Source organism: Poecile atricapillus, chromosome 20, assembly GCF_030490865.1.
Source record: "Poecile atricapillus isolate bPoeAtr1 chromosome 20, bPoeAtr1.hap1, whole genome shotgun sequence".
NCBI classification, from domain to species: domain Eukaryota; kingdom Metazoa; phylum Chordata; class Aves; order Passeriformes; family Paridae; genus Poecile; species Poecile atricapillus.
The window spans coordinates 6,464,262-6,491,952 of record NC_081268.1 but is presented as its reverse complement, the minus strand read 5'-3'; the positions used below and the strand labels follow the sequence as shown (position 1 = coordinate 6,491,952).

At 46.1% G+C, this 27,691-nt stretch overlaps 3 protein-coding genes across 11 annotated transcripts in view; 1 reads left to right on the top strand and 2 right to left on the bottom strand.

Moving 5' to 3' along the window:
* Positions 1 to 1,027: 1,027 nt before the first annotated feature.
* On the bottom strand, positions 1,028 to 4,777 carry SWI5 (SWI5 homologous recombination repair protein). Its single transcript, XM_058853997.1, has 6 exons — positions 4,677 to 4,777; positions 3,620 to 3,949; positions 3,476 to 3,524; positions 2,928 to 3,049; positions 1,893 to 1,987; positions 1,028 to 1,627 (listed from the first exon to the last, which is right to left on the bottom strand). Exons 1-6 carry the CDS (start codon positions 4,775 to 4,777, stop codon positions 1,563 to 1,565), a joined length of 762 nt encoding a protein of 253 aa, XP_058709980.1. The 3' UTR covers positions 1,028 to 1,562.
* Positions 4,668 to 23,703, top strand: GOLGA2 (golgin A2). 7 transcript variants are annotated; one of them, XM_058853807.1, is made up of 28 exons: positions 4,668 to 4,823; positions 6,042 to 6,164; positions 6,508 to 6,588; positions 9,925 to 10,059; positions 10,664 to 10,707; positions 10,831 to 10,894; positions 11,355 to 11,414; positions 11,891 to 11,971; positions 13,692 to 13,730; positions 14,239 to 14,301; positions 14,536 to 14,629; positions 15,272 to 15,378; positions 15,877 to 15,935; positions 16,162 to 16,303; positions 17,298 to 17,387; positions 17,552 to 17,659; positions 17,756 to 17,843; positions 18,348 to 18,691; positions 19,466 to 19,579; positions 19,858 to 20,082; positions 20,327 to 20,426; positions 20,506 to 20,585; positions 21,154 to 21,307; positions 21,447 to 21,514; positions 21,791 to 21,893; positions 22,141 to 22,247; positions 22,402 to 22,570; positions 22,677 to 23,703. In XM_058853807.1, exons 1-28 carry the CDS (start codon positions 4,776 to 4,778, stop codon positions 22,922 to 22,924), a joined length of 3,138 nt encoding a protein of 1,045 aa, XP_058709790.1. In that variant the 5' UTR covers positions 4,668 to 4,775; the 3' UTR covers positions 22,925 to 23,703. The 7 variants fall into 7 exon arrangements, with proteins under 7 accessions (XP_058709790.1, XP_058709789.1, XP_058709792.1 ...); XM_058853806.1 differs by having other exon boundaries at positions 18,345 to 18,691; XM_058853809.1 differs by lacking the exon at positions 6,508 to 6,588 and having other exon boundaries at positions 18,345 to 18,691.
* Positions 23,704 to 25,385: 1,682 nt separating this feature from the next.
* Positions 25,386 to 27,691, bottom strand: part of DNM1 (dynamin 1) — a 65,124-nt gene continuing 62,818 nt past the window's right edge. For 2 of the 3 annotated variants that reach the window (XM_058853814.1, XM_058853816.1), the window contains one exon: positions 25,386 to 27,422. In XM_058853814.1, the coding sequence (XP_058709797.1) occupies positions 27,350 to 27,422 (73 nt within the window). In that variant the 3' untranslated portion in view covers positions 25,386 to 27,349. The remainder of the gene's footprint in view (positions 27,423 to 27,691) is intronic. The other variant, XM_058853815.1, reaches the window with a different exon arrangement.

Here is a 27,691-nt window from a genome sequence, read left to right as displayed (position 1 = left end):
GAAAACATGGATTTCTCACTGCTTGAACAACGTTCAGTAACTTTCGTAATCGACTACACTTCATCCTCTCAGCTCACATCTCACACAAACTGAAGAATTTCCGTATATACTTCCTATTGCAAAAACAATTTCCAGTTGCGTGTGTCAGTGATAGAGGAACATTTTGGTTGGAACACTCCAGGCTGAACCAGTCCTTCTACACAGGAAATACCGGCCAAAACAGCAACTTTAGCAACAAAGTTTGCATTTCCCAGTTCTTGCCACCTTGTGACTTTTTTTTCCTCCCATTAAAACTATTCCAAAACATGAGTGTTCCACACTTGGCAGAGGGGTATGTGTTGGGGAGGAGTGTGAACATCCATCCCCCTGAGAGTCCACTCTGGTCAGGTCACAGGAAATATCCTGCACAGCAACAGAGACTTACTTGGATGAATCATGGAATATACAGGCTCTTTCTGTCCCCCTGCTTGAGACCACTCCCCAGAGTTTTTGAGGCAAAACAAGACACTTATTAGTGATGTTTCTGTGCCACATTCAGAGCCAGGAGTGCAAAACCAATTATCTGTTCTCAGCAGCAGCCATGTACTTGGTTTCTGGCTTCCAATCACAAAAAAGACAGATTAATTTGATTCAAATTTGGAAGTAACAAGCAGACTGCAGCATGGGCCTAAGTGGAGACTAGAAGGTCTTGGAAATTAAAAATGGGCAGAAGGACACCAAGCCTGAGTGAAAAAGGAACAATAGGTCTGCAATCAGCAGAGCACTTCATCACTTCCAACTGCCCAAAGCAGCCAAATTTAGTCTGTGCAGTCACCCTCAGCCCTAACACTGACATTGTGCTCCCAACATCTTCCACTGTCCAGGACAGTGCTCACTCCCACCATGACTCTGCACTTAGAGCAAAGAAAAGTGATTCTGCACCTGCACATTCCTAGAAAAGACATTTTAATAACTCAGGTTATAGATGTCTCAATATAGTTTTAGAATTTGTTCCCAAGTTCATGCAATGTTTTATAGGCTCTTAAAGTAAATTACTGACATGTGAAGGCTACTTTATTCAGAGTGGACAGTTAACACAACTTTATATTTTACCATTTACTACAGAAATGATACAAAACCTCCAGATACCAGAGCAGGTATGTACAAAAATGCAAAACACCCAGACTTCTCTGGATTTGTTAATAAAACAAAATAAAACCACCAAAGCACCACAATTTCTTCCTTCTTCCTTCCCTTCTGAGGGTTTTCCTTTCAAAGCAGCTATTACATTGCACATTTGTATATCCTCACTTCCTCTATCCATTTGTAATCAAACAGCCCCTGGATACTGCAGGGAATCAAAGGCTCCATGGAAGAGGCTCAACATCAACCTGAACTACAATCTTTCAAAAACAAAAATAAAAATCCTGTTGATCAGTAGTACATTAAATTATCTAAAATCCTACATCACTTTTCCAAGATTCCTTTTCCACCTTCTGTTTCTTCTAAACCAGGATGACACCAATGTGTAATGGCCCAGTGACAGTCACTTTTGGAGGGCATGGCAGTCTCCAGGTTCAGGACTAGTCACTGAGCTCCAGGTCATACTCAGGATAGAGCTGTTTTGTAGTGACCCCTCGGATAACAGCTATAAAGGAAATAAAGAAACAGCATTGCCTTTATTAAACAAAGATCAGATGAGTCAGAAATGTGGTGTTTCCCTCCCCTAATTATCCCATAGCACATCTTCATAGCCAGGAATAGTTTTGCAGCTGTGCCTCCTGCTTGCCCAAATGCTTTTTTTTAAAGTGAAGAATCTGCAACACAATCTTTGCCTCCATGGTATCAACTTCTTTCTGTGTCTGTATGAAAACAGTGACTAAAAAACTCTTGAACAGCTTTCCCTTCCTTACCTAGCTTGCCCAGGAGCATCTGCCCAGCATCTTTGATTTCATTGTACTCATGGAGAAGTGAGATATGCTTGTCCAGTTCCTCCAGGCTGTAGCCCCTGTAAATAAGATCAGACATGTCACAAATGACACAGAGGGACTGAGGGTTCCTGCTGCTGTGGGAGATACTCGAGCCTGGCACCTCAGAATAAAAAAAAACGCAGCAAAGTGCAGTTGCTGCAAAGCATAAGCATGAAAGCTCTGAATAAGCTTGAGAGCCAATTCACCCAAGTTCTCAGAATCAAGTAGAATCAAGAGTAGGTGCGGTAAATTCCATTGACATGTATCTCTAACCTGTATATAGGGAAAAAAATAAGAATCATAGAATCATTTAGGATGGAAAAGACCTCCAAGATCATTAAGTCTAACCTTTGGCCAAGCACCACCATTTTAACTAAACAAGAGTACTGAGTGCCATATCCAGTCATATCTTGAACACCTCCAGGGACCATGACTCCATCCTCTCTTTGGCCAGCCCATTCCAATGTTTCATCACCCTTTCAGCAAAGAAATTCCTCCTGATGTCCATCCTGAAGTTCCCCTGGCACAGTCTGTGGCCATCTCCTCTTGTCCTGTAGCTAAGGTTTGTTTATCCTTGAGGATAAATGATAAATGGGTTCTGGACCAGCCTTTGTTGTTCTACCATTTCCATCCTATGCACTACACTTACCTTAGAAAATATCAGTCCTTCACAACAAATAACAAATGGCTAAAATTATCTGTTCCCAGTAAACACATAATTACCTCAGGAACACCCAGGCTAAAGCAAAAATCCTCTTATGCAAGCTCCTAGTAAAACTTGTTTTGCTTTACCACATGAAATGGAAAGATTGTCTCTAACAAGTCCCATCACTTACAACAACACTGTAACCAACATTGCACCATGCCAACAATGGCATCACAGGTCAGTTCTCAGCTCCAATTCCTGGATCACATTTTGTTTTAAAAACAAAAATAATTAAGACATCACAGTGGACACTGAACTTGCCAAGGACATACTCGGACAATAATTGTGCAATTTCCTGGTCTAGAGCAAGGTCTTTGCGTTTCAGCTCTTCGATTTCACACCGCAGGACTTCTTCACTGGCCCCAGTAGGCTGGAAGGACTTTGGAGATGGGATCTGTAGAACACAGAAGACATGTAGCAAGAACTCAGCTCCAGATAAGATGCTGGAGCACTCATGGGAAAATAGTGTGTGTGTCACTGGATAAAACAGGAGAAAATAGAAAAGGAAAAAAAAAAATATCCCCAGGGCAGGGAGGGAGGGTTCAAATAGAATATGGATCAGTGCACATAATGTTAGCTTGCTCCATATCATATCCGACAGCACTTTAAAGAGTTACACTGCAAAGTGAAAATAAATAATTAAAAATCATAATGTGCCTTTTAGAAGAAACTCCCAGCACGACACAGAGCAAACTGCGGTGCCGGCACTAACCCGGGGAACCAGAACCTTCACCCTCAAGTCAAAACACTGCCCGCCGGGCCTGGCTGAGCCCCCGCGAACGTGTGAGCGGCTCCCGGGCCAGCCCCGCGCAGGACTCACCGGTGCCCTGAATCCGGCCGCGCCGCTCCGCCGGCCGCCAGCCGAGACCCTGGCAAAGCAGAGGGTGCCGCGTCAGGGGCCGGTACCGCCGCCTCGGCGGGGACACGGCCCGGGAGGGGATGGGCAGAGGGAACAGGCTCCTACCTCCTGGGCAGGGCCCGCGGCGGCAGGTGGCGGGGCGGGCTGCGGCCCGCGCTCGGCGGCACCCGCTCGGCCAGGGCTGGGGGCTCCGCGCTGAGGGCTCGGGACCCCCGCCACACCGGAGAGCCGTGGTCACCCCGCCACAGAGAACGCCGGGAGTTGTAGTCTGCTGCCGAGGGGCGCGGCGGGAGTTGTAGTCCTGCTGCCGATGGACATGCCGGGAGTCGTAGTCCTCTGCCGGGCCCGACCGTGTGAGGCTGCAGGTGACATTGGGTGTGGCAGGACACAATTGTCCCCCAGTGGCCGCATCCGAGGTAGTTACATTTGGTGTTTCAGAGACACTTCAGCACCGCGGCTCAGCTGCGACGGGGGCTCAAGGGGTCTCGGGGTCTCTCACACAGAATCACTGAATCAATTTGGTTCGAAAAGACCTCTAGTATGAAAACTCTCCGAATCCAACCTGCGATCGAACACCACCATGTCAACCAGACCACGGCACCGGGTGCCACTTCCAGTCTTTATCCTCCGCAATATTGCTTCCGCAAAGTGAGCACTGCCCACGCCCCAGCTTGTCCCCGTGTCCCGCCGGGCCATCGCAGCTCCCTCCGGGGCTGACACCCCGAATCCCAGAGGCTCGGACAGCGCTGGAGCCCCGTCCCGCCGCGCTCGGGCCCGGCAAGCACAGGGAGCCGTGTCCTGTGTGTGCCGTGTCTCACAGCCGGGGCTGCCCGAGCCTCAGGTGCTGCCGCGCTCGGAAGGTCAAAGGATTTGGGATCACACACAGCGACCCCGCCGCCTGCGCTGCCCGAGGGACCAGCGCTCGGACACCACAGGGCAGAACGCCAGGCGGGTGTGCGGGACGCGCCCCGCAAAGGCGAGGGAAGCCGGGCTGACCCCTCCCGGCATTTGCTCTGAGCTGTCGGGTCACTACAGCAGCGGGACGGCGCCGGGTGTCACGCGGGGACCGGCGTGTCGCGGGGCAGGGGTGTCCCGCTGTGTCACTCCGGGGTGTCCCGGGGCAGGGGTGTCCCGGCGGGGCCGGGCTGTCCCGCTGTGTCACCCCGGGGTGTCCCGGGGCGGAGCGGGGCCGGCCGGGGGTGGAGCCGCCACCGCCTCCGCCGCTCCTGGCGGGCTGACGTGGCCCGGGCGCGGGGCGGACATGGCGGACGGCAGCAGGCAGAGCCGGTTGGCCGCGGCCAAGAAGAAGGTGAGGAGCCGGGGCTCCGGGCAGGACGGGACACGACACGACGGAGCTGGGGGCGGCTGCGTACCGCGAGCCCCGCGCGGGCCGGACCCCGGGCCGGGCCGAGCGCGGCCTCTCCCGAGGGGCGCGGACCGGGCCGCCGCCGCCCCCTCGCTCCGGGCCCGGCCGCGGTGGGGCCCCGGGAGCCTGCGGGTGTCCGGGGCTGCGGCCCGGCCTTCTCGGCGGGCGGCCGGGGCGAGGCCGGGCCTGGGTGGCTGCGGTGCTGTGAGGGTTACCCGGGCTGGTGTGCGGGTGTCGTGTCTCCCCCCGCCATCCTTCCCCCATCCCTCCCTTTTTTTCTCCCCCTGTTTTTTCTCTGTATTTTTTCCCTCGGGGCGGCCCGGCTGCCTGCGTCCCGGCGGGATGCGCTTCTGTGTCAAAGTCACGGGAACGGGAAAGTGTCCTGGAGCAGTTCAGGCTTCCATTTTGAAATCCTACCAATAATGGGATCCTCTTTCGACCTTCTCCATCCCTCGCTGCTCTGCCGTGCCCTGCCCGGGGTGTGCGGGCCGGGGGTGCCGTTGTTTGCATAAACAACTGCCGGGACCGGCCGCTCTGGGGCTCGGGCGTGCAGGAATTGCACAGAAATGCCGGCAGACCTGGCGGGATTCGAGTTAGATCTTATCAGACCGGCACTTCCTGGGCGAAGTGGATGCGATTAAAAATCATTTGTAGATTGTTTCTCCCCTTAGTTCTCAGTTGTTGCAGTGTCTAGCGTGGGGATTGCAACTGTCCTTCATAAAATATTTCACGGAGTGGAATATTTCACTATCAGGCTGTGCTTTTTAACTTTGCATGCAGGATTAAATGTCCTTTATTAATTTTGCCTTACTGCTCTTATAAATCCCTCTTACTAAAAATCCCTCAAACCAGTGCTTTCAATGTCCTTTTAGCTGCACTATGGAGTATCAAATAATTTCCCAGGAACAGCATTGGCTGTAAACAAAAGTTGAATGTTTACAACACTTATCATAAACCTGTCTCTTTGGTCTTTCTTAGCCTTCTCTGTGCTTATTTTGATTCATGTTTTCCCCCCCAGATGGATGAATTAATGGAAAAGCATTTCTCTTGTCCTTACACTTGTATTTTTACTAGTGAAGTTAGGTTTTGAGGGTTTTTTTGGGTTGTAGAAAGCATATTCTCTTTGGAGAATTCTTCAGATTCTTCTTCTTCTGTTCACAGTTGAAGGAATATCAGCAAAAGAACAGCCCTGGAGCAACTGCAGGAACTAAGAAAAAACGCAAAACTAAAGAAGGCAGCAGACCTGCGACTCCCACCACTGATGACCAGCAGCCTCCAGAGAATGTGAGTGTCTCATTCTTTCTCTCAAATCATTTGCTACCTCCCTCTTCTTTGGTTTTCTGGACAATCTGACCGGAGCTGGAAGTGGTTGTGCTGGGGTAAGAGCTGAGTGGTGTAGGTGCTGTATGAAGTGTGCTACAGTAGTTGGCAGCTGCCTGTTCTGGACGGTGCAGCTCGTGTCAGAGTCTGTCTGATGGTGCCCTGGGTGTGCCCAGAGCTGCTGGGCTGAGGGCATGTGGATCTCACGAGCTGGACGAGGCTGGTTCCTTGGCTGCCTTGGATTGACATTTTCTCTCTGTCCTTCTCTGAGCCATTTCTCTTTCCCCTTTTCTTTCGCCTCCTGTAGATTCAGAACATTCTGAAGGTGCTGGTGTCAGACCTTAACCGCTCCAATGGGGTAGCCATACCCTCATTGGACAAGAGGAAGGTGAGGCAGTGCTTGTGTCCCTCGCAGCGACTCGCTCTCCCTCCTGCATGCTTCGGGTTCTCTTCACAGTGAGCTCCATCTCCGGGATGGAGCCTTGTCCTCACACATCCATTGTCAGTTGCTTCAGTTTTGTTGCTGTTTTTATTAACATGGAGCTCTTTGTTACCACTGCTTGTTAAGTGCTTGTTTTCCTTCTGGTTTGTGTCAAAGTTAACATGTCAAAAAATGAGCCTTGTTAAAAAGTGTTTCTTGAGACAGTTGAGCTTGGAGGAAAACAGGAATTTGGGGTGAGGTAGTAAACTCATTTAACAGCTGAGGAAAACTGCACTAGGTAGAGGTAGTGTTTCTTTATAATGTATTTCTCCTGCTGAGTGTCATTGCTTTGTTTCCTGGAGCTTGGTTTCTGAAGGGCATGTTTCTGCTCATCTCCAGGCAAACAGCTGCACTGGCTGGTTATTCCAGCCACTCCTTTTATGACAGGAGATGAAGCTGGCACAGGTGATGTACAGTCTGGCAAGGACCAGGGGTGTAAATATGCTTAGGCAGGAAGTCAGATACTTCAAAGCCAGGCATGTACAGGCTTTAGCGTCTTCACATTCCCAAGATCCTGAAGAGGAAAGGGTAGGAAGTATGCCAAGAAGCAAGAGAAAAGTGTTCAGGAGCATACATGAGCAAACACCCTTTTAAAAATATTTATTTTCAGACAGTCAGTTTATTTAAAATAAGGCCCAAACTGTGATAGGAACTCAGAGAAGTTAAATTTTGTAGCCCAGAATGTTATTCCAGTTTTGTTGTACCAAAGCTCTGCTTTTCATTTTCACTTGCATCATTTTGGTAGCTTATTTCCCTACCATTGTTTCAATGTAGTTGTCATAAAGTAGCTCATTGTTATATTTACTGCATGTCTGTGGGTCTCCAGCAATAAACATAACTACAGTAATCACATGGGGTACCTGACAGATGAAGTGAAACCTGCAAGGTGGAATGTAATTCCCTCTGAATTGCCTTTGTATCCTTTTTTCCTTTTTTTTTTCTTTTGTGTAATAGTACGTCTGACACACAAAGTTCCACCAGCTGGACTGTGTTGTGTAGATTCTGTACCAGTAGAACTCAAGTGATGTGAAGAGACACTGCCAGCTTTGGGGTGCTGGGTATGCCTCAGAAAAGTTGTGTTGTGACTGAAACATCACTGCTGTTCTGGGGACAGTTTTCAGTTAATACTTGTAAGCTCAGAATAGCTTAAATTTTGGAGAAAGAGACTTGTTTCCCATTGGAGGGTGAGATGAAGGTAGGTGGTCCAGTGCTGTTGCTGAGGTGACACTTAGCCTTGCAGTGAAGGCCTACCTATGTCTGCAGCTTTAGTCATGTTTTGCAAAGGGAGAATTTATTGCTCTATTCATTCTTGTTTTCTTTTTTTTTTTTCTCTTTTCCTCAGAGATAGTTTGATCTGATTGGCTATTAAGAAATTTTTTGATTGTTGTGCCTGGGGTTTTAGGAATTATTTGAAAACAAATCTTTAACTGCAATATGCAATGAAAGAACAATTTCTCATTCCAGTTGCTGTCTTGTAAAAATCCTGAGTCAGGAAAATGCTGTTTAGAAACTTGACGCTAATAGGGCAGAAAAGCTGATCATTGGCAGCTGAACTGCTGCTGCCATTGGTGTCTCATGTGAGGCAGAGCCCTCCCTTCTCTCTCACTTCAGCTTTCTTGGCTCTGAAACAGAGGAAAAACAGCAAAGTAGAAGCCTTTGTGTGAAAGCAAATGGATCCTACTACATGCTAAGCTGAACAGAATTACTGACTTTTTATTCTACATTATTGGAATGTCACAATGCATAATTTCTGTAGAAGTGTTTTGCTTCTAATGCTTTCTGTTTTCAACAAATTCAATTGTTCAAATAGTTTTGGAGTTTTTGACAGTTTATTGGAAAACTGCTCCTTTTGAAGAAAGAAGGAAGGAGCTCTTGTGGTTAAGGAACATTACTGGTTTCTGCATCTTGGAAGTATTAGCAGAGAGAATGTTCTGATCAGAAGAAATGATCATTTTGAGATGCACCAGGGAATTAATTCCTCCTGTACCTCTCATGTTTATATTGATGAGTGTGTGATTGATAAAGGTGAAGAAATCTTTAGATGGAAGAAGTGAGGGAGTTTCTGACCTTCCTAATAAGCACCTAACATATATTGCTCCTTCAGAGCATCAGTACCTGTCCTGCTAAAAAGAAATTCAGAAAATTCTTGTTTTCCCTTTGTAGTCTTTCAGCTTACTGACTTCATTAAATCTGTCTCCCCTGTTGCTGTTTTAACCTTGCTGCTGGATTAGAGAGTGAAGTGCTGAGCAGGTAAACAGGGAATGCCGAGAGAGAGAGATTTCTTGGATCCTATGAAGTGCCAAGAAGGAACTAACTGAAGTAAAAGGGAGTTTTTCCAGGTGGAATTGCAGAGAGCTGCAGTATGTTGGTGGGGCTGAATGCTGAAAGATTATCTCATTTGTTTTGTTGTGTTTTTAAGTGATGACTTACCAGAGCTGGATGATGAAATCAAATTGCTGTAAAACACAAGAGCAGTGCTGGACCTTTATGGCTCTAGTGCTGTGCAAGGAGATGAAATGGTCCAGTGCAATGTGGCTTCGTAGAGGGGGCTGCAGATGCCATCCATCCTCCCACAGAGGCTGGATGGGAACTTGCTGTCCAGAAATATTTTTTGGCGCTTCTCTTTTCTATTTAGATTCTTCTAGTCATGGGATCCATGGCTACAGCAGGGCTACATGCACCTGCTCCCAGCCACCCTCCCTCTGGCCTGTTCATAAATGTCCTGTTTCTAAACTGGTGGGTCATGGCATGCCACAAATTTCACCGAGTTTTAGACAGAGCACTTGAGTCTGACTAACCCAATTTTCAAGTAGTCACTTTTCTTTTCCATCTTCATTTGCATACCATGATCTGTGTTTTCCCCAGTAACACCTTGAAGGTGGTGCTTTTCAAAGTAGAGTGATATTTGGCTTTGCCCTTACTTGATTTTTGGTGAATCTTTTGCAGTGAATCCTCATGTGTGAATTTAGAGTTTGGGTGACGTTATTGCCCTGTGTTAAAACAAGGGAGTTGGATTGTGGGACACTGGTTCTTTATGAAAGGACACACTCTGGGACAGTGTTTGTCTGTGGCTGATGCAGCCACCTCTTTGCTCTGGGGAGAACACAGGTTCCCTTCCACATGTTTTTTAATGACTGTTCACATCTGTCTGGTTTTCACAGGCAGGCCACAAGGTGATGTGTTGGTGTGTGTGTTTGTTCATTTTGCATGAAGGCTGTAATCCTGTGCTGTGTTTTGTGACAGGCATACTTTGACAGTGATGTTGCCACTCGTAGTGCTGAACAGCTTGCTCCTGATGTCCCTGTGCTATCTAACAGCAACAGCCTCCCTAGTTGTGGTTCTGTTCTGCCTGCTCCTGAGAGCATGCAGCTGACACAGGTTTGTGACTTATCATCAGTACTGCCATTGAACAACTTAATATTGGTTAGTGATGCCACATTAGTGTGGAGAAAAATGGCCTTCATAAATATGACATGACTAGTTGAGATTTTCTCCTGTTAAAAATACTACATTCTCCACTCTCCATGCAGTCATCATCTGTCTGTGAGAGCAGAAGGAGTACTAGCATGCCTGCAGCTTCCAAAGCTGTTTTCCTTCCCATTCTCTCCTGTTTCATTACCAGAAAGTACCCTTAATAAGACAGGTCTCCAGTCCAATCAGTCTTTATTTCCTTTTACTAATTAAATATTCAGTTGTAGTTTTTTTCCAGTGAAGTGTTGATTTTCCTGGTAAAAAGGAACAGCAGACATAAAGCCTGATACACTTGAATTTCTCTATTCCAGGAAACCCAGACTCACACCAGTCAGAAATTATGTGTAAGCCAGGGCTGAGTTGGTGGTTTTAAGTTCATCTTCCTTTGGGAAGCAGTAATTACAGGAGCTGTGGAACATGAGCTCAGGTGTAATCAAGTCTTAGTGACACATTCATAAGTGTGACTCCCATCTTTTACAGGCTTGTAAGTTTTTTATGTTTTAATCCACAGATGAATGAAGCCGAAGATCATAAAAATGCTTTGGATGAGAATAGGTGAGTGTCTCTGTTGGCTTTGCAACAGGATCCCAACAATTAAAGTTTCATTCCTGTCCCAATGCTGTGCTGATTTGGGCAGCACTCTGGAAGAGGCTTTCATTGCCAGGTCTTTGTTCCCAGGTCTTTCTCGTCAACAGAGGGTCTCCGTCAGTTGTCTGAACAACTCAATGGCCTGGTTTCCCAGGTATGCCTTTTCATCCATTTGTCCCATTAATTCTCTAGGTGTTTGATGTGGAACTTTAGGCAGACAGTTCAAGGAAACACTCTTCAATCTCAGAGACGTCTGCAGGCATCCTACTAACCAATGTGATAATTAAACATTGAGGTGCAAAAAATCCTGGTTTAGGAATGTAAGATTTCAGCAGTAGGAAGAAAAAGCAGAGTGGGATGAATGAATTGTACATATTCATAGAAAGATGTACTCTTGATTTACTGGAAAAGAATATGAAGTCAGTCTGAATAATTCACATCAGCCTGTCACAGGGGCAGCCAGCATCTATCCTGAGCCAGAAAAGTGTTTTCTGTGCCTGTGTGTGGTCGTTTGAAGTGACAGGTGCTATAAGGAGTGTTACTGTTATAATGGGATCTTACCTAATAGTGATTTGCCTTGGGGACTAAAACTGACTTACTTGATTTACTTCTAGTCTACATCATATGTGAATGGAGAAAGCGCTGTTTCTTCCACAAATATTAAGGAAATGGAAGTAAGTTGTTCTCAGTCTGTCATGTTTTTTATTTTTCTTATTTGCTGCCGTTGATCACTTGTTTGGATTCTGTGCTTACACAAGTGTTAGAGAGGCCTAACTGAATGCACAGGTCACATACATCACTGTGTAGTGTCACCTGGGGCTGTAATTGGGTAGCTGTGAGCACAACAGTCAGAGGCAGTTATTGGAGATGTTCCCAGTTTGGGGACTGGGGATAATCTGGCTTCCATGCAACTGCAGTTCTTATTTCTGACTCACTTTTATGTCAAAATGAGGCCTCAGCAGAAACAGATAAAATAGGTTGACATCCCAGCAGCTTTTGTTCAAACCCCAGATTTTGTTTTGTTTGGAGAATCTGATTATATCAAATAATGATAATGATTTATTTTTCTGTCCTTTTTAATTATTGCTTTTTTCCTTCCCTTCTCCTCTTCTGCTCCTTCCTTTTTCTCCTATATGCATGTGCCCGTCAGACACGTTACCAGGAGCTGGCAGTAGCCCTGGATTCCAGCAATCTAACTAACAAACAGCTCGTTACAAAGATAGAGGAATTGGTAAGAAACAATCCAACCAACCAGTTTGACATTGTCTTTGCTGCTCCTCCACGCTCTCTGGGTGTCTGCAAGGTTACGGGTTCCCCCACAGTGCTACAAGGCAAGCTGCTTACACAGCACTTTGTATGGAACAAAATGGGCTGGATGGAAAACCTGTGAGAGGATCGAAGCCTAAGGCTTCTTGTGAGTGTGATGGCTCATCTGAAGAAGCAGAAACAGAGTTTTGTTGTTTCCATTTAAGTGTGCTCTGTTGATCTCCTCACACTGTCCCTGGATGATAAGTATCCTCATAAAACAGCTATTTCTGGTCCTGCTCTGAATCTTTGAAATACAGAATTCTGGTGCTGGCAGCAGTGTGAAAACCTGTTATTGCAGGTGGTGATGCTGTTCTAAATATATCAGCAGAGTGGGAGCAATAGGTCCAAGAGAGCCTGGGGCTGTTTTCTGATCATATCCTCAGCTTCTCTTGGCACAATGAATGAACTGCTTTGTCCTGTGGCCTGCATGGATTCCTGCTGCTGCTTTTCAGCCTTCAGCCTTAACACTGCAAAAAATGCAGCTAAGTGGATCTGTTCCAGGCTGAAAAGAGTCTTTCTTGTGTGAACACTTTCCCCCATTTTGTTCCTCTCTAAAACTACACTTTTCCCAAAGTTCAGCATTTCCCAGTCTACCCCATCACTCCTCTTTTTGTTTCATTTTTGGTTTTGGATTATTTTTCTTCTGTTCTTTTTGTGTTCTAGTTGGGCTGCAGAGGTATATTGCCCACCCAGGATTCTCATTGCTTGCCAGCTTTTTCTATTTGTCTGGAGCTCTGTAGGGCCTTTGCTGCATTTGTGCTCTTGTCTTTGCTTTTCCTGGTTATGTTGTGTGCTGGCATTGCTAAAATCAAAACCTCATCACCTTTCCCTCTGAAGTTATGTTTCAAAATGCACTGAGGTAGTAGTGGTAATAAAGAAACACCTTGGCCAATATTCATCATTTGGGAATAGGAAAAAATACTAATTATGTAGTTACTTAAGAGGCATCTGTGAGAAAACTGCCAGGGAGACAAGAGCAGCAAAGGGCAAACAGGGTTTGGTGGCAGCCTGGGCAGCCTTTGTCCCCTTCACACCTACAGATGCACTTTGTGCAGTCACAGATCTCCAGTACTTCACCCATAAGACTGAAATTGGCTGGGACAGAATTATTTCCTTGCATCTGGCTTCAGCTGTGTCTCATTCCACCTTGGTGGGAGCCTGCCAATGTACGTGCGGCACTGCATGACTTGGCCAGTTGTTAACTGGGATAGAGGTCTAAGGAATCACTTCAAGGAAAGGACTTTTGCTTTGGGATTTAGGTATTTATCTTTTATTGAAAACATTTTTGCTGATTTTTGTAACACACCAGTTTGACTATGATTAATTGCATAGATGTGGGAAATTGCAAGTTTAAACTGAAGTTGCTGGATGCTCAGATAGGAACAATAGCAGGATTTCAGCAGAGGTATTGGAGGAGAGCTGTAATAATGAACTGGACAATGAAAAACATATCACATGTATTAGTGAAGGGAGTCCCAAATCTCTTACTTGTAATAGCTAAGATGAACTTCCTAGTCTTCTACAGAAATGGAAATTCTCCTTGCATTAACTGGGCATATATCCTACTTCATCAAAGTGAAAATGTGTTTCAGAAGTATGAGAATACTTTCTCTTAATATTAATGCATCAATTTTCTTCCACAGAAACAGCAGAACCAAGAAGCAGTGAATCAGCTGGAGAAGGTAAAGTGTGTCCTATTTTTGGATAGATACAGAAATATGTATCTGTTTCTCTGAGGACTAGAAAACACAATGGATTGTGGCACAAGTGTGCATGATCTTGTCTTGTGTTAGATTCACTTTTATTTGTAGCATAAGATTTAATATATTGACTTCACAAGTTGGGCCTGATAAGCAGCAGTCTTATTTTGAGCAAAGCTAATATTTATGTTCTCAAGTTGCAGGAGTGCAGTGGGGGCAGGAGGTTACAGTTTAGGTCCTTGCCAGGAACTTCCATTCCAACACTGCCACATGTATGCTGCAATGATTTTACTGTACTGTTGCTGCTGGTCTGGGATGGAAAAATGATTAAGTAGTACAAATAACAGAAGATCAAGTGTATCTTTAAAAATACTGGCAACATTTAAATGCTAGAAATAGTATAAATTAATTCCTGCTTTTTTAGTTTGATGTAAAAGAAGGGTTAATTATCTGCATGTTTTTGCTGACCCAGCATTATTTGTTTCTACAGGAAAAGAAGGAGTTTGAACAGAAATTTTCTAAAGAGCAAGCAGCACTGAGGGAACAGTTACAGGTAAGGCAGAGCCTCCCTTACAGTAATATACCTGACTTCTGCTGTTTTGTGGATTATTGAGCACTCATAGTCCTTATCCTGGAAGGCAGAAGTCCATTCCTTCAGCAAAACTGCAAGTGTCAGCCAGACTGTAATTAACTGCAAGAGCTCTTTACTGAATTGTCCTTTTGTGATAACAGTGATGTTGCAGTGTCAAGTAAAGTTTTGTGCTGAGCTGATTTTCCTTTCCCTAAGGTTCATATCCAGACTATTGGAATTCTTGTTTCTGAGAAGTCTGAGTTGCAGACAGCCCTTGGCCATACTCAGCAAGCTGCACGGCAGAAATCAGGTATGTGACTGTCTTTGCAGCTCAAGCTGGTGGTTGAACTGTGGATTCAAATCACAAGCACAGCAGTTGCTGGCAGCCAGCTCACAGCACTCCCTGACCCCTCCATGAGCAGCCTTTGGCACTGCTGCGGTCATTGTAGCTGCCCCCAAGTGGGAGCATGTTGGTCTTATGGCAGTTGAGGTTCTTTTGTGCATCACTAAAGCCTTGTCAGCTCTGTTGGGCCTGGTGACTACCCCAGACCATTCCTTTCTAATTCTTTTAAAACTTGATTTCCCTTTCCTGCCCTGCCTCCCACACAGCTGTCATGTTAATCTAGGTTTTAGCCGGTCCTTTTATTCTGAACTACATTTGAGCAATTTATTCTGATAGGAAAAAAAAAACAACCAAACAACATAATGTGTATTGTTTTGTAAAGGAAGTTTCATCATCTCCCTCTAAAAGTGTTGCTGGTAGTTAGAGAGAGCTGTGCTCCCAGGGCTGTTATTGAATCACCTGTAGAGCCAGGAGTGGAGCCAGCTCTGCTGATTTACAAAGTTCTGTGCTGCCTCAAGAGCTTGTTGACAAAGTAGAAAGTGCTGTTCAGCCAGTTCCAAAATGCTCTTTGTGGTCTAGCCCCAACTGACTGTGCTCTGACTTGTCCAGGAGAAGCTGAAAGCCTTGCTGCCCGTTTACATTCCTCTCGCCAGCGAGTCTCAGAGCTGGAGCGCACTTTGTCCTCCATCTCCATGCAGCAAAAGCAGTCAGAGAAGGTAAGAGTCACCTCTGTTTATGCTTAACCAGCAGCTCTGCCTTTGGCTGTTTGCTTATTACTACACTGCTGCAAAGTCTGCAGTCCCTGCTTGGAGAAGAGGTAGAAATTAACCTTGTTAATTGTTAATTAACCTTTTAAAGCCCTGTATTCCCCATCATCAAGGCAAACTTCATTCAAGTTTCTGTGACTAATCATATGGTCCAGTTGGTGTCTTCAGATCTGGCCCCTCATTCATTAGTCTGGCAGCTCCACACAAGAGAGACACCTTGTCCCAGAAATCTCCATCAAACACACACTTCAGTAATGTCTTAATAGACTGAGCAGACTAATTCCTGGAAAATTCAGGAGGTTCTAAGCAAACCTCTCCTGAGCTTTTGCTGAAGTTATGACCTTTTCTGTTTTAGCTGATCTGTTAAAGGTGAAATAAAGTATTTTTTAATACATTATTTGTTTGGATGAAGTCTATAGATTAATCAATAATTTCCTTTTTCTCCAGCATAATAAAGAGTTAGTGAAGGAGCGAGACAACCTGAAACTGGAACTGTACAAACGAAGGTAAGTCCTTTCTACTCATTATTGCAGAAGAGTCCCAAAACAACAAGAGGCAAAGACCACAGGTGGTGATTTGGGAGGCTGGATATTAAGTTTAAAAAAAAAAAAAAAAAAGTAATCACTAGATGTGATGTTTCTGTGCTTCTAGTTGACTGGAAGCACAGGTTTGTATATTTATGATCTGGAAATCAGCAGATCCAGAGCCACTTTAATTTTTTGTTTGTTCTAGCAAAAGTAGTGAGGAAATAAAACAGCAGAATTCAGAGCTGTCAGAGAAAGTTCACTCCCTGGTGTCGCAGAACTCAGCTATGAAGTTGGATGTGGAAGATTTGCAGAAGAAATTGGAAATGGCTGAACTGATGATTCAACAGGTGAGGGCAGGGGACACTGACGACACTGCCACACTTCCTTCTGAGAGAGGGGGCAAAACTTAACTCTTGGCTTTAAAGGAAGGCATGAAATCTCATCAAGACATCCTTCTAGAAAAAAGCTTTCAGTAAGGCCTCAAGGGAACAGAAAGTTTGTACTCTAAGGTGTTGGAGCTGTAAATTAACTGAAAAGCACCCACTGATAGAAAAGCAATGTGACATTAGTCTGCTAAAACTGTTGTACTATGAGAGAGGGTGAAATGTGGAAATACAGTAACTTTTCTGATTGTAACTGTTCAGGATTTTGGTTATTTAGTTGTGCAGTCTCACTGAGTAATCAGCTGAATAGGCTGGTGTTTATACCCACCAGAGGAATATGGTCAATTGGACAGTGGCAGCTTGAAGTCAGCTGGGGAAAGAATGCATGGAGCCAACTGTTAGCAGGTCAGAGAGCAAGCTTGGTGTGACCCTGAGCCTGGAGGGAAGAAAATACTCTTTTTTTTTTTTATTCCTAGACTGTGTCTTAAGTTACCCTTGAAATTAAGCCAACTGCTTCTCTTCTGGGAAAAGTGCTGTGCCTCAGATGAACCAGCCTTGCTGCTCAGTCAACTGACATGCTCCAGACACTGGCTTTAAATTCCTGACATGTCTGACAACTTTTAAGGTCACAGGCTTTTATACCATCTGATATGGCTGTATAATGCAGACTCTGGAAAGGCACAAAATTTCTGTGCCAAAGTTTGATTGAATCCTATTTTCTTAATTAAAAAAACAGTAAATTTAAAATTGGTAGGGAGGAGCTGCCCATTCAGCCATTTTTACAGGACTAAATCTCAGCTTTTTGTTTTTAATCCCCCTATTTTTTTTCACACTGAACTTCACTATGAGTTGGAGCACTTTAAAGAACTATAGATCATGTGGCAGGTTACTCTCAAGGAAAAGGCTGTGCAGGAAATGAATATTAACATTTTGCCTTAACTTTCTGATTTTTTAACAGTTCTCAAGCCAGGGAGGGAGTCTGGATGCAAACCAGCAGCTGCAGATGGCTCTGGAGGAGAGGGCAAGCCTGGAAACCCAGGTAGCTCAGGTAAGAGGTTGTATGAAATATCCAAATCTTTGATGTCTTTAAGGAAACTTGTGTGACAGAAAAATGTAGTCTGAGCTTTGTGCTATCACTGATTTCTTCAAGTTTTATCCCTTAAACCAAATTTATTTAGCCGATATGATGTTGTTTGATTTTGTTTTGAACAGCTCTCAGAGTCACTTCACCAGCTGCAGGCAGAAAGAGATCAGTATGTGGAGAAACTGAGGGAGGAGGGGAGCGCTTGGCAACAGCGGGTGCAGCAGCTCTCTGAGCAGGTAACCCTGGGGGCAGCATCCCAGCTCTGGACAAACACAGGCAGCAAGAAATACCTCATGAATGTTGTTGTAATTTTCATTTGTGTGGCCTTGCAGGTCCACACAATGGCAGAGGAGAAGGAGAAACACATGGCCAGAATTCAGGAGCTGGAAGACAATGTTACAGAGCTGTTGAGCACATCAGGTAGGGCTTCTAAAGTGGGGCTTCCCACTGCAGAGTGGAGCTGGATAACTGTCCTGCTGTACAGATGCTTCTGCACAGGAGGTGCAAGTTGGTCTGATGCTGGGAAGGCAGATGAAGACCAGGTGACCCCAAGAACCCCCTTCTCCTGGGAAACAGCAACTGAAGTCCTGCTATGAATGGACCAGCAGCCTGGTTATGTCTGTAGTATTGGCCTGACTGTACTGTTAGTCTCTCTGGCCCAGGTATTTGGGAAGGCAGGAGGCTCCTGCTAGGGTTGTGAGGAAGTCAGCAGCAGACAGCAACAAGCAATGCTTGGGTTTGGGGTAGGTTTGCTCTTTGTTCCTCTCAGTGCTGTGCACTGAGGGTTGGATACTGCAGCTGGTGATCCCTTCTGGGTCACAGAGCCCCACGGGCTGGGGTGTGCTTTGTGTATCCAGCAGGAATGTGTCTCACCCAGCCATTTTCCCTGTGACTGAGCCCCTTCTGATCGCATTTCCTCAGCAGTGAAGCCCATGGATATTGAGCCTCCCTCACTGCCAGGGCCCACAGCAGCTGAGCTCAGTCTGCAGGAGGAGATCCAGCGGCTGCAGCAGGAGAAGGAGGAGCTGCACGGGCAGTACCAGGCCCAGGTCCGTGACAACGAGCAGCTGAGCCACCTCAACAGAGAGCAGGAGGAGCGGCTGCTGGAGCTGGAAAAGGCTGTGGAGCGCTACAATGAGGAGGCTGTGGACAGGCAGCAGATCCTGGAGGACATGCAGAGTGACAAGGCCACAATCAGTAGGGCACTGAGCCAGAACCGGGATCTGAAGGAGCAGCTGGCTGAGCTGCAGAATGGGTTTGTCAAGCTGGTAGGTCTCTTCCATGCATCTTTTCCCTTTGCTTCCCTCGCTGGTGCAATCCTTTCGTAGTGCAGACGTGAAAAACTGGCAGCAGCATTATCCCTCGCTTACCCTCTGAGTTTGTGGCTGCTCCATCCTTTGATACATAGTGTATATGAACCAGTATCTTTGTCCAGAACTGTTTTCTTTTCCTTCTCATCCCCTAGCAGTCAGTCTGTTTCTGTCCCCGGGTATTCCTCCTGCCCTTTCACCTGAAGATACCCATTTCCTGTTCCCTTGTATTTGCCTATGAGGAAGTTCTCAATAGCATTCTCTCCTGCTGCTGTCATTCTTACCCATCCTGGAACTGAATCCTTACTCTTGCTTTGCTTCTTCCAGTGTAATACCTTCCTCTCTGGGGCCCTAGCAGACTGACACATGGTCTAGCTGTTTGGTTTTTCTTTAGTCCTTTTTGAACTCCTTGGTTTTGAATGTCTGTGGCTCTCTTTGGGATATTCATACCACCCATCTGCTTTGGAGCTGACAGGCTGCATTATGTGCCAGGCCTCTTCTTGGCACTGTCCCAGCACTGATTCCCCTGGCTCTTTCCTTGCTCTTCTCCCATCTTGTGAACTGTTCTGTAAGGTATTTACTGTCCTAAACAGTCAATTTATGGCCTTCAGTTACAGTCCAGAAAAACACAAGGGATGGCACCCTGTTGTACTGGGAACTAACATGGTTTATTGAGAGCCTGTTTCATGGTGGCTGGGGCAGTTTCCTTACACAGTTGTGTTTGTCTTGCAGACAAATGAAAACATGGAGGTTACAAGTGCCCTACAGTCAGAGCAACACGTGAAGAAAGAGCTGGCCAAGAAGCTTGGGCAGCTGCAGGAGGACCTGGCAGAGCTCAAAGAGACGGTGAGGACCAGCAGTGGGATGGCAGGCCTGGATTGTGCAAATTGCTGGCAACTTCCCAGACACTGATGGAAGGATGGAAATGGGTATTGTAAAGATCTGGCTGGAAGCCTTCCCTTATCATCTGCTGCCTGATGTGGGGTACCAGCATGTGGGGGCAGATGGTGGCTGTCTGCCTGGTTGGTGGCTTTGGGGCAACATTGACAATTTGGATCTTGTCACACAGATCAGCTTTTCTGGCAGAAAGGGTTTGATGTGGTGGTTTGATCTTGTTCTCTCAGCTGGAGCTGAAGACACAGGAGGCCCGTGGCCTGCAGGAGCAGCGGGACCAGTGCTACAGCCACCTGCAGCAGTACACCCTGGCCTTCCAGCAGCTCGCTGCTGAGAAGGATGAGCTGCACAAGCAGTTCCTGCTTCAGACACAGCTCATGGATCGCCTGCAGCACGAGGAGGTCCAGGGGAAGGTGACAGTGGAAATGCACCTGAAAGAGCTGCAGCAGACGAAGGTAACAGTAAAAAGGGACAAGTGGAAAGATGGGAGGTAATCAGTGAGATTTGGCCAGTCCCTTCCACCTGGGCTGTTCTGTGATGCTGTGATTACACCCTGTGCTCTACAGACAAGTGGTACCTGTCTGGAGCTAAAAGCACTGCTTGTGTGTTTGTGTGCGTGGTGCTACTGTCTGAAGATGGAGTGACTGTTTGCAGTCTGGCTTGTGCAGGTTTTTGTGATCTTCTGTTTATCTCTTGCAGGAAAGCCTAGAAGCTGTAGCCAAGGAAAACAAAGAGCTGCAGGCCCAGATCAGTCAGCTGGCAGCAGAAATGGATGGCAGGATTTTGCACCAACTGGAAGGTGAGTGGCTGCATCAAAGAGAAGGCAGAGCTGGGTTCTCTGCAGCATTGCCTCCTTGTTCACCTTCCTTCTTTTACAGAAGGCGATGAAGCAATGACTGAAGAAATCCAAAAACCTTCTCTTGTGATCCCAGAGAAGTTTGAAAGCCATGAAGAAATGGTGAGTCTTAATGGGTAGAAAAGCCTTTGGTTTTAGTTCTTAACAAGTATCTGGAAAAGGAAACCAGTTAAATTGAAGAGAGGTTTATCAGCTGTTATCTTACCAGCTGAGTGCAATCATGAGGGAAGTGCAACAGTTCCTCGTGCATAGCAGCAAAACCAAGACTTCTGCAGCATTCTTGCAAGACAGGTTGGAAATCTGGCATTGGTTTCCTTATGATGACAGCTCAGCTGGCAGAGCAGCTCTTTAATGGGGCTTTGATGATGATGTTCTCTTGTTTGGAAGGCAACTTGGAAAGGGTGTCAAATATCTACAAGATTTATCTGCAAGTACAGTCATAATACTGCAGTCAAACAGTTCTCAAGGGGCCCAGGTTTTAACCTGCACTAATTGGGAATGAGAAGAGGCAGTAGCTGCTACCTGGCTTAGTTCCAGGGCAGTCACACAGTTATTTGGTTTCACACTCATAAATAAAATGGGGTAGACTGTTACTCTGTCCTGAGATGCACCATAGATCCTGCTGAACACAGGGGAAGCACTAATGTCCATACTCTGAAATTCTTCTTAGGTCACTTTTGTGACCTCTGCCATGTCCCAAGTGGAACAGGAACGAGAAGATCTGAGGAAGCAGCTGGCTGCTCAGAAGCAACAATGCAGAACCCTCCTGCAGCAAATCACAGCGCTTAGGCAGGAGCAGCAACATCATGTCACGATGGATGCAGGTAAAGTCTCAGCAAGTTTGGGGACAGTGTGACCATGAGGTGCTGGGCCAGCTGGCCATGGCTGCTCTGAGAATGACCTTTGGGTCTGTGAGTGCATCCTGCCCCAGGAGAAACTGTAAATTGCACACATCCCTTCCAGGCTCCATTATGGATACTGTTCCAGTGGAGGTTCACGAGGCTTTGAAAACTGCCATGGATAAGCTACAGGTAAGCAAAGCATCTCATGTTGTTTCAGCCCTATTACACTTCTCAGCCAGACTAGGATCCAGTGTCAGACAAACACAACACAACAGATTGTAGCGGAATAAGCAGCAGATATTCCATAGAAAGATGCTCCATCCTAAAAAGCTTGCTCACTGCTTGGTTGTAAAGGAGCAGGATTTGTTCCTCAGGCTCAGACCAGTGTCATGGGGGTGTTATCTTTAGCATGGGTGTTATCTGTGTGTGAGAGCCCAGGTGACTGACCCCACTTTATGTCTACAGCTGCGTTTCACAGAGCTGATGCGTGAGAAGGCAGATCTGAAGGAGCGTCTGGAGGAGCTGGAGCACCGCTGCATCCAGCTGTCTGGAGAGACTGACACCATTGGTATGTCTAGGCAGCACCAGCACAGGCTAGAGCTCGCTTAGTGCTTTATTTATGTGGGGAGTAGAAGGTCCCCAAACAGCTTTAGGAGCTGGAGCCCTCAAACTACCAAGACTTCCATGTCTCCAACTGCTGCCTAACTGGGCTAGGTCTCTAGGGCTGGATTTCCTGGGTCCTCATGCCTCATACCTCACTATAGGGTTCATACCCCAATCTTGCAGATACTCCTGAGGCTTCTCTTGTGTTCCAGGGGAGTACATTGCACTGTACCAGAGTCAAAGGGCTATCCTCAAACAGCGGCACCAGGAGAAAGAAGAGTATATCAGCAGGTTGGCCCAGGACAAGGAAGAGATGAAGGCAAGGACTCTTTTCTGTAGTACTACTCCAAGCAGGGTGGGCCTGGGGCAGTGCAAACCTTTGTTCATTTGCTAATTTGGTGACAGGAGTAGGACTGCAAACCACAATGGTATTTGTGTGCATGTTTCATGGACTTTCTTTTACTTTGGGACAGATGAAACTACTGGAACTGCAGGACTTAGTGATGCGCCTGGTCAGGGAAAGAAATGAATGGTACAGCAAGTATGTAGCAGCTGCTCAGAACCCAGAGTTGTTGGCGAGCCAGACTGAAGGTGTGCTTCCAGCAGAAAGGCGCATTGAGCTGAACGCCACTGATGGAGCAGGTGAGCTGCAGCCAGGACAAGCTCTGTGCAGGGGAACAGCCCCTGCTCTCAGCCTTGTATGTGGACGGGAGGAGTTACCTGCCCACCTTGTCTGTGCTCCTTGCAGGGTTACGAGAGGTGAATCTGTCAGATGAAGCAGAACAAGAGGCTGCTGTTCATCAATCCGGTTTCCCCCCTGCTGACAGCAAAGCTGCTCAGCCAAACCAAGAGGACCCCACAGCAAAGCAAATAATGCAGCTTCTCAGAGAAATCCAGAACCCTCAGGAGAGGCTGGGCTCCCTGCTGGAAAACCCATGCATTCCCTTCTTCTACCGTGCTGATGAGAACGATGAGGTCAAAATCATGGTAGTTTAAGTGGTGCTATGTCTTACTGACAGCAGCTTTCTGTGGGCCTGAAAGGACTTGATGGACTTGTACATGCCCATACCTCTGCTCAGTGCCCTTGGTGAGAACAGGTTCCTAAAGACATCAGTAAAGAGAGATTGTATCAAATGGATTTCAAGCATCAGACCTCATCTTCTCTTTCTCTTTGTTCTGTTACTTGCTGTGCTTGGAGTACAGGCAGACTCTTAACTCATCTTGGGAGACAGCTGGTGCTGCCACATCACCTAGGCTAGGCCCAGACTGGAGGCAAAGGGAGTCCATGACTTTTGGCAAAATTACTTAATCCCTTGTCCCAGACTCTGCTGCCACAGGAGCTTCACATGGTTCTGATCCATCACTCATGCCTGTCAGCCCAGTTCTTCCAGGGCTCCCAAAGTGACTAACTGTTCTGGTAATGGACTCTTTGGACTCTCAGCAGCTTGGGTTTGTTTTCATACTACGTATCCTGAACTCCCCCTTCCTGCTGTAGCCCTGCCTCTTGCACCTGTATTTCAGAACAGGACCCCTGCAAGCGGCTCCTGGGCAGCACAGCCTGTTCTCATTGCCAGGGGAAGGGACTGATGGGAACCTTGAGGAGTCTTTTGGTTACTTGACAAAGCTTTATGTGATTCTTGGGAGTGGGGTGGAAATGTAACTGCACTTTGAAGGATGATGTGTTTCACTTGTATGTGTCTGAAGGTTTTATTTATTTTAAGAAATGGGAGAAATAAGTAAAAGGAAACCACTTAATAAACATGCTTCATTTTGAATTTCTGGGCTTTAGGGGTTCTAGTTCTCCATCCCTGAACTTTCCTCTTCTCCCATTTTGGTAAGTGTTGCAGGAGATGAGTGGAAACTAAGAGCCCATGGTCCATGTTTGAGGTCCTGGGACATACAGCAGCAAGTGTGGTAGTACCTGGCCCTGGCTTGAAGCCATAGCCCTGATACTAAGGAGAAAACAGAACACGGAGGGAGGAGAGAGCTCCCTGAAGCAGAAGCAAAACAAATCTGGGTGTGGAAGTTTATGCCATGTGAACTGCATGTGGATATCCTGCAAGTGAATCTGCCTTCAGGCAAGAACTCCCTGTTCTTAGGATGGGTGCTGTCAACAGTGGAGTTTTGAGGGAAACCACAGGGGAGATTAAAGGGACCTGATCATTGGAGCTGTGTGATCCAACACAGGAGTTTGTGCTGCTGCCTGAAACAGCATGAGCTGCCACCCTGTCACCTGCCGAGATGCAAGCAGAGAAACACACATTTGTGTCTGTTCAACATGAGAGATGGTTCATTTCTTCACGTCCAAGTTGGTGAAACTTTACAGCAGCATAGCCAAGAGCTTCTCTTCTACTGCCAAAGGCAGATAATGTGTGGGCTGTTTTTTTTTAATGGTTCATATCTTGGTATTTCCAAATACAAATGAAAAAAGGGACACACAGCACAATCAGTGCTTTCCTGTGAGTCCCCAGGGGAAGCTGAATTTTGAACTTTCATTCAAATGGCACGAGTTGTGTGAGTTCTTCAGCACAAGTGATTTGACTCCCCAGAGCATGGGGTCTGTATATTCTTTATCTGTGTAAAATGATGTATATTCCTTCAGGAGAAACTAAGCCTGTTCAGTGTTTAGAGCTGCTCAGGCTATTTATAAATCTGTATCATAACTAACAGAAGAAGGGCTGTGATTTAAGACAGTATTATTGTAAAAGGAATAGTTACTGGGTGTTTACTCTAGAACTGTGAAGGAGACAAGTCCAGTGAAGAAGGTCTGTGGTCTGTTGCAGAGGTGACTTAACCCTGCTACAAATTTGCTTTCTGAATAAACTTATTCAGAGGGATACTGACTAGAGGTATTTCTTCTGCACAGACCACCTGGAAATTTGGCCAGAAAAAGAGAAGAATGAATGAATTATTGAAAGCACCTGCCCTGACAGTGAAGCCATTTCCACTGAGCTTTCATGAATGTTTTCTGTACAGACTGCTGACAAGCCTGAGAGGTGGTTCTTGGCTATCATTTCATATCCAGACCCCAGCTTCAGCTTCATTTTTCACCCTGACCCCTTTCAGGAGTGATTCCTGGACCTTACCTTTACTCAATGTCCATTTGCAGTGCTCCACAAGAACTATAGGCAAAAATCCCTTTTAAGAAGCAATTTGTGTGCTAACTCCCACCTTCTGTACGCCCCCATCTCTGAAGCACCTCCACACAATTCCTTCTGCACAGGGATCTACCTTTCTGCACCTGACAAGCTGTTTCATTCTACTGCAATTCCTGGCCACTCAGAGCTGATGCAGATCTGCTCCACCTTCCCTATCAGTGACAACCCCTGATTGCATGTACAGCTTGTTCACTCTATGGAATGAAAACATCAGGTTATGATCACACACAGCTTGAAAGCCACCCAGAGAAAAAGCAAGAGAAAGAGAGATGGTTTTATTCTAGTCATGGAGACCTTCATTATACAGAAATGAGAGTTTATTTCATCCAATAAACAAGAGTGACAGGTAGATCACAAACTGCATCACAGCTACTACCAGCACTGAGACAGTTCACCCACAAGTCTGGGGTAATACAATAACCCAACTGCACACAGCAGAGAATTTAACAATCAGCTCAAAAACTCAACATTGGGATTTGGTTAACTTTTTGGATGTGTGTGTGTATATATATATGTATATAGATATTCTTTTCCTACTTAAGTATTTCCTAAAATTCACATGGAAGCACAAATGGCTTTTAACACCTGGACATATATAGATTTTTCATCTTATATATATATTTATAGATATTTATAACAGTAAAGATATGTTTCTCATTACTACAATATACTTGTTTAACTCCTTTAAGCAGCTGGGAAGAAAAAAAAGAAAAAAAAAACCCAAACAAAAAAACCCCAAAAACAGTTTCACTACAATCACATCTGATATGTGTGTGTCACAAGTTACAAACAAAACAAGCCATGTGTGAGATTCGAGTCAGACCATTCCAGGACAGAACAGCTAAGAGGCAGGCAAAGAGTCTCAGAGGGAGCAGGCCTACATGTCAAATGGTGGTTTTGGGCTCTCCGGGCGGGCGGGACTGGCCTTACCCGGCCGGCTGGAGGTTAAAGACAAGAAAAACAAAGAAAAAGGGAAAGGGAAGGAGAAGGGGGAGAAGTAGTAAAACAATAGTTAAAATACAGAAAGGAACTGGCATCAGAACAATAGAGGATCCACAACAGAAATTAAGAGTAATAGCACTGAAATGAGAGAACTGCAACAGGAATCAGGCCTGGAGGACAGCCTGCAACAGAGGTGGTTCATTTAGCTCTGGTAGAGACATGACATCTGAGATGTACAGGGTTGATAATTTTTTTAATTCTCAAGTAGGTTTTTTTTTTGTTTTTTTTGTTTTTTTTTTAAATACATGTAGCATGAAAAGTAAAAACCAAACCTTAAGATGAGTTGTGATCAACAACGGTTACAAGTTGCCCCAAACACGTACCATCCACATGCAAGAAAAGGCTACGGAAGAAGTCACCACAGTACCCCAAAAACACTGAAAGATGTGCTTAGTTCATAGCAGAAATATTTTCAACAAAACACCACACAGCAAACTCCCTGAAACATTTGGCTGTCCGTTTGCAAGGGGGGAGCAGCGTGTCTATTCCCCTCGCCCTGCTGGGTTCAGGAAAGTCAGCCAAAAATGGTGATGCAAGACAACTGCTGGCAGGAGCCAGTGTGTCCCCAGTAGGAATGCCCGGCTCCAGGAGCCAAGTGTGAGCAGGTCTGTGAGCTCCCTGCACGCTGAGGTGTGTGCGCTATCTCAGACTTCACTCTGACAGGACTGGGCTGATCCATTGATTCCCCCCTTTGCTGATCTCCCTGCCTCAATTTGATATGAAGTTGATTGCACTGTTCCCAACATGAAATTTTTGCACCTTAGAGAGTCAAGCTAATACACAGGACATTTAATCTGTTCCTAACAGGTGTCATGTGTTTTGACAGCATATTTTTGCTAAGCCACGTTTTTGTCTTAAACTACAAGGAAAGAAAACAGCTACAGCTCAGTCCTGGGTGCTACAGCTAACTTTTGCAGGCAGGACACTTGTCCAGGCTAGACTAGGCAGATGGAATTACTGGACGGACAGCCACCACTTGGACCTAAGGACGTCCCTGTGGCTGATCTCTCCAAGGAGCCTGTGTACTTCAGGGATCCATGCCACTGAATGAAGGCTACTCTATGCTCACAAAGCAATACAGGACGCACGAGCGAAGACGAAGAGCTCAATCACTAGGCTAGAGTTTTACGACACACCGGGGAAGGGTGGTGGGAGGCAGGGATGTGGGATGGATGAGAGGAGTGACTGTGGCTGTGGAAGGGAGGGTGGAATGGGGAAGCCACCAGCACGGCACTCGTCGCCAGCTGTCTACAGCCTCAAGTTATAAATCTAAGAGGGACGGTTCAGCCGGTCGGATTATGGTAGGTCGAGTAGGTGAGGCGGGGCCCCTTCTGCTGTGAAAAAGCAGGAAACAAAAACAAGAGAACACACACTGTGGTTAGCACAGCAATTGCAGTCACAACCACACATGCTTCTCCACTTTGCGTGAGCCAGCAAAAGAATCCAACCTGAGGCACAAACCCCCAGAGTGCAGCTCCACAAAGGAGACTCAAAGACTTCTACGCAGCCTCGCACTGGCCTTTCTGCACAGCACAGATCATCACTAGAACAATACCCTGGACTGCCAGTTTTGCTTCCCTCTGAAATTTGGAAGTGCAGAGAT

Bases quoted from the DNA above. Each gene is read 5' to 3' on its own strand.
- SWI5 (XM_058853997.1), bottom strand. From the start codon at position 4,777: ATGTCCGCCCCGCGCCCGGGCCACGTCAGCCCGCCAGGAGCGGCGGAG. The intron at 3,950-4,676 runs GTGACACAGCGG...GAAGTGTCTCTG, and splicing joins CCGCCCCGGGACACCCCGGG to AAACACCAAATGTAACTACC. The intron at 3,525-3,619 runs GTAGGAGCCTGT...CTGCTTTGCCAG, and splicing joins CCGCGGGCCCTGCCCAGGAG to GGTCTCGGCTGGCGGCCGGC.
- GOLGA2 (XM_058853806.1), top strand. From the start codon at position 4,776: ATGGCGGACGGCAGCAGGCAGAGCCGGTTGGCCGCGGCCAAGAAGAAG. The intron at 11,415-11,890 runs GTAAGTTGTTCT...TGTGCCCGTCAG, and splicing joins CAAATATTAAGGAAATGGAA to ACACGTTACCAGGAGCTGGC. The intron at 20,083-20,326 runs GTAACAGTAAAA...TATCTCTTGCAG, and splicing joins AAGAGCTGCAGCAGACGAAG to GAAAGCCTAGAAGCTGTAGC.